Below are 4,115 nucleotides of genomic sequence, written 5' to 3'. Positions count from 1 at the left end.
TTTTTTTTTTTTTTTTTTTTTTGCCATTAACGGTAAGTGAAACTTAGAATTTGTTTCACCTTAACGCTCTTAGACAATAGAGATTTCAGGACAACTTTATTATTGTCTGTTAAGGCAACCAGTACCGGACATTTTTAACATGATTGTTATGGCATCAAGGATCAATTATTAAAATAGAATTGTTGCATTTGAAATTAATACAATAGTAAAGTGTTGTGAGATCTCTATTTTTTAATGTTAGGGTGGTTCAAAAGGGACACATATTTTTCTCGTGGGAGAAAATAACATTCTCTCTTTCAGCACTGAGACTCAACTAAAAGTGATCACCAGACGGAAATCAGTTTGTTAAACTTATTTTCCATAATATAAAGTTGTTGCGTTTTGTATTTCAGACCATTGCCCTCTTGAACATTTACCGTAACCCTCAAAACTCTTCCCAGTCTGCTGACGGTTTGCGCTGTAAGTTCATACAAGTTCCTTCACTGGTTCCCTGGGCTTGATTGTCAGAGCTCAGTGTCAACTGAAGCTGATCTACCATTTTTAGTTTAACGAAGCAAACGGACCACATTTTATAAAATGTGTCTGAAAATTTTTATCCTCAAAACCCAGCCTCCCATCCCAAATTTTGGCTACCCACCTATTTTATATATATATATATTTATTGGTTTTTTAAGCAACAAGTTAAAAGCCTTGAGTCATTGTTCTGCTTCTCGGTCCTTGCCCCTAGCACCATTTTTTCCAGTGTATTTTTGATATCTTGCTGTTACTCAGTGATAATATCAACAGCATGTAATTTAATTTAAAATGTTCCATCTATATTTAGATGCATAAATCACTTTAATTTGACTTCTCTGTGTAGGTACACTTAAAATTTATTTAATTTCAAAACTGAAATTTAGTAAACAATGGGAAAATGTGGAAATTAATTTGAACTAACTCTGAATACCTATGTAGTTATGAATTATGAAAGTCTTATTTGTCTACTGTACACCAGTAGAAATAAATGATTTAAAAGGGTAAATAATTGAGCCAGTCTATGATTTGCTCTTGAAGCAGTTAAACAATGCAATGATCAAGAATTAATAGTTAAGCACAATCTGCTAATTATGGTGCTGTCTCCATTTCCCACTGCTAAATAATATGCAGTGATACGTCATTATCTGAGCATGTATTAAAATTTCCTTCAGCCTGAAAATTAATTCGTATATAAGCTATATGGTTTGCTGTGAAATTGTTACAATTTTATTGGCCCAGAATCTGCTAGCTGAACATTCAGCAGCAGGTATATTTCAAAATAACGTAATAAACATTCAAATATAATGTTTAAAATTTAGCGTTATTAGAATAATAATCAACAGCATTTTGCTGTTAAGGAGTTGCATGGTTTGTTACAAGACAGTTTGGTTATTAAATGTTTACATTGTTTAACTACTGTGCTCCCCTTTGCTGTAATACAATAGCATCAGTAGCATCTAGTAATAGTACTCTGATGTTATATTCATTTAGTCCAGAGTACTATTTTGTAATTTGCTTAGGATTGTCTTTTACAGGAAAATACTTTTATTAAATTTAGGAAAGTCACATATGGCAACAATTGATGTACTGACAGAATCTGAGCAAATAGCCATTAAGTTATATATAGATAGCATATTTTGGAAATTTGCTGTGACTTTTTAATGCATTTTAAAACCTCATAAAAGATTTAAATGATTAGATATATATATATATTAGTGTTTAGTATCCAATTATATATGTGTTGTTTAATTTAAATATAAATGTAGCCATTAGCCAGTTTTCCTGAACTGGGTGTCATACATATATATTGGACAATAGTTTCCATAATCTCAGCATACCGTTAGCAGTTATAGAAGTTATACCACAATATATCTTGAAGGCACTGGGCTGTTTGTTATATATTGCTGTTATCTTTATTGAAATAGATTTAAAATGGATCATAATTTTTAATGAAATGTTTGGGAAACAATGACTTGAATTTTCCCAGACATTATTATTTCAGACTCTTATTTGTAAAGCTTGCTTATTTGAAAGTATAAATTGCTTTCAGTGAACTAGAATCTTTTAAGCTATTCCATTGTATTTAAAAGTTTTGTATTAAATGGATATAAACAGCATTAATATATGTTTAGTAAAGGACCGTAAAGGCATCAATTTTTGCCATACACTTTAGTTTGAATTAAGTATACTTAAAACATTTGCTTTTAATAGGTGACCTAATTGCCTATAAAGTGTTCAACTTAAGGCATGGAAATAATATTGCACGGCTTGCTTTAATTGTTATGAAATTTGCAAGATATTTGGAACAAAATTCCTCCTCCAGTCAGTAAATACAATTAAACTGGAGGGCTTATTGAAGGAATGTCATATATGTTGTGTTAATAGCTGTGTTCATTTGTATGGATTGTGAGCAGTTTTAGTTATACCACCCAAAAAAATTAATATTTGCTTTTAGGAATAGTAATTTTAACATGACATTCCCTTAAAATATTTAATGTCATTTCTTATTTTAGTCCTAGAAATTATATTTCAAAGATTCCTACAAAAACTGTAATGTTGAAGTATTAAACATCAGATTAGTTTCCTTAGTTATCATTCAGTCTATCATGAAAGTATGTGTTTGGGTTGTTGATTGAAACTATAAAAATTGCTGTGTTTTTTTTTAGGGACTTGCAGAACTGCTCATGGTCTACATCTAATTTTTAGCTATATTAAATATTTTTTACTCCAGTAGACGGCTTCTACTGTCATTTCACTAAAAAATAATAAACAATATACTCAAAAGACCTTTGTATTGTTACAGTACAAAACAGATTCTAATTAATGTGACTTGATATTTACAGGTGCTGTGAGTGATGTTGAAATGCAGGAACATTATGATGAATTTTTTGAGGTATGTTATACTAAACAAAGCTTTAGACATTTTTGTAAATGTGAACATCAAGAACTACTTTACTGTAGTTAAAGCTACACTTTCTGATGTTTATAATGGAGTAAAATATTTTAAAAAGTTAAATTTCTACCCAGTGCTTTTTAGGCTACATGTTGTATGCAAAACTGACTAAGTGATTAAATTTGAATCTATTATGGTTGATCACATAGCCAGATGTGTAAACTAGATTTGGCACCTTCATTTACCCATTGAGTCATTCCCAAAAACCTGGAATAGGCAAATGTTACTGTTTGATGGCATTAAAGGTATCATTGCAGGAGGTAAACTCTTCCATATAAAGCTGCCTTTTGAGATTATTATTTGCAAACCACCAAAGCCATTTGATAACTGATGGAAAAAATATAAAATAAAGTTTAAATAAAATCATTATTGTGATGACTCTTTATGTATTTAATTATTTTCTTTTTGTGTCATATTGAAAATAATTCAGTGACAATAAGCTTTTTGTCTATCTAGGAGGTCTTCACAGAAATGGAAGAAAAATATGGTGAAGTAGAAGAGATGAATGTCTGTGATAACCTTGGAGATCATTTGGTTGGAAACGTATATGTAAAGGTAAAATGTAGAAATGAATATAGATATAGATTAAAGAGGCATACTAAATGGAGTATGTGATTTATTTTGAACCTAAACCATGCTGCGTTCTGCTGGACACTCTGTTGAACTATTGCAGATGAGACCATGATTGGTCAGAATAAAAATATAGGATGTTTTTGTTATTTCAAGTCTAGATACGGCGGGAGCAGAGGACCATATCGGGTTTTGGGAGCACGCACACGCTGCTTACAAGCTTGTGGATGCTCCGATCCTCAGGGCTCTACTCTACTTCCAGGGACCTCAGATCCTTGGGCCCGGGACCACCGACTGATGTTGTGCAACGCCAGGTCCGTAGTAAATAAGGCCCCCCTCATTCAAGAGCTTATTCAAGAGGGGGGAGCGGACCTGGCAGGTATCACCGAGACCTGGTTGGGCATGGAAGGGGGAGTCCCCCTTGTCGATCTATGCCCACCGGGTTTCCAGGCATTCCATCAGCCGAGGGCCCGGGGTAGGGGCGGTGGGGTGGCGGTCATTATAAGGGAAAGCCTATGTCCAAGGGAGGCCACTGTGCCTCAGATAGACGGTGTAGAGTCCCTCCTTGTGAAGTGGG

General features: G+C 33.3%; 1 protein-coding gene across 2 annotated transcripts in view; it reads left to right on the top strand.

Annotated features, from left to right (window-relative positions):
* Nucleotides 1-4,115, top strand: part of LOC107295080 (splicing factor U2AF 35 kDa subunit) — a 22,909-nt gene that overhangs the window by 8,743 nt on the left and 10,051 nt on the right. The window contains exons 3-5 of one of the 2 annotated variants that reach the window (XM_015824371.2): nt 393-459; nt 2,859-2,908; nt 3,425-3,523. In XM_015824371.2, the coding sequence (XP_015679857.1) occupies nt 393-459; nt 2,859-2,908; nt 3,425-3,523 (216 nt within the window). The remainder of the gene's footprint in view (nt 1-392; nt 460-2,858; nt 2,909-3,424; nt 3,524-4,115) is intronic. The other variant, XM_015824372.2, reaches the window with a different exon arrangement.

This window comes from Protobothrops mucrosquamatus, unplaced genomic scaffold (assembly GCF_001527695.2).
Source record: "Protobothrops mucrosquamatus isolate PMUCROS unplaced genomic scaffold, P.Mucros_1.0 scaffold2210, whole genome shotgun sequence".
NCBI classification, from domain to species: Eukaryota; Metazoa; Chordata; class Lepidosauria; order Squamata; family Viperidae; genus Protobothrops; species Protobothrops mucrosquamatus.
The sequence above is the reverse complement of the archived record's forward strand: the minus strand, read 5'-3'. Positions and strand labels throughout refer to the sequence as shown.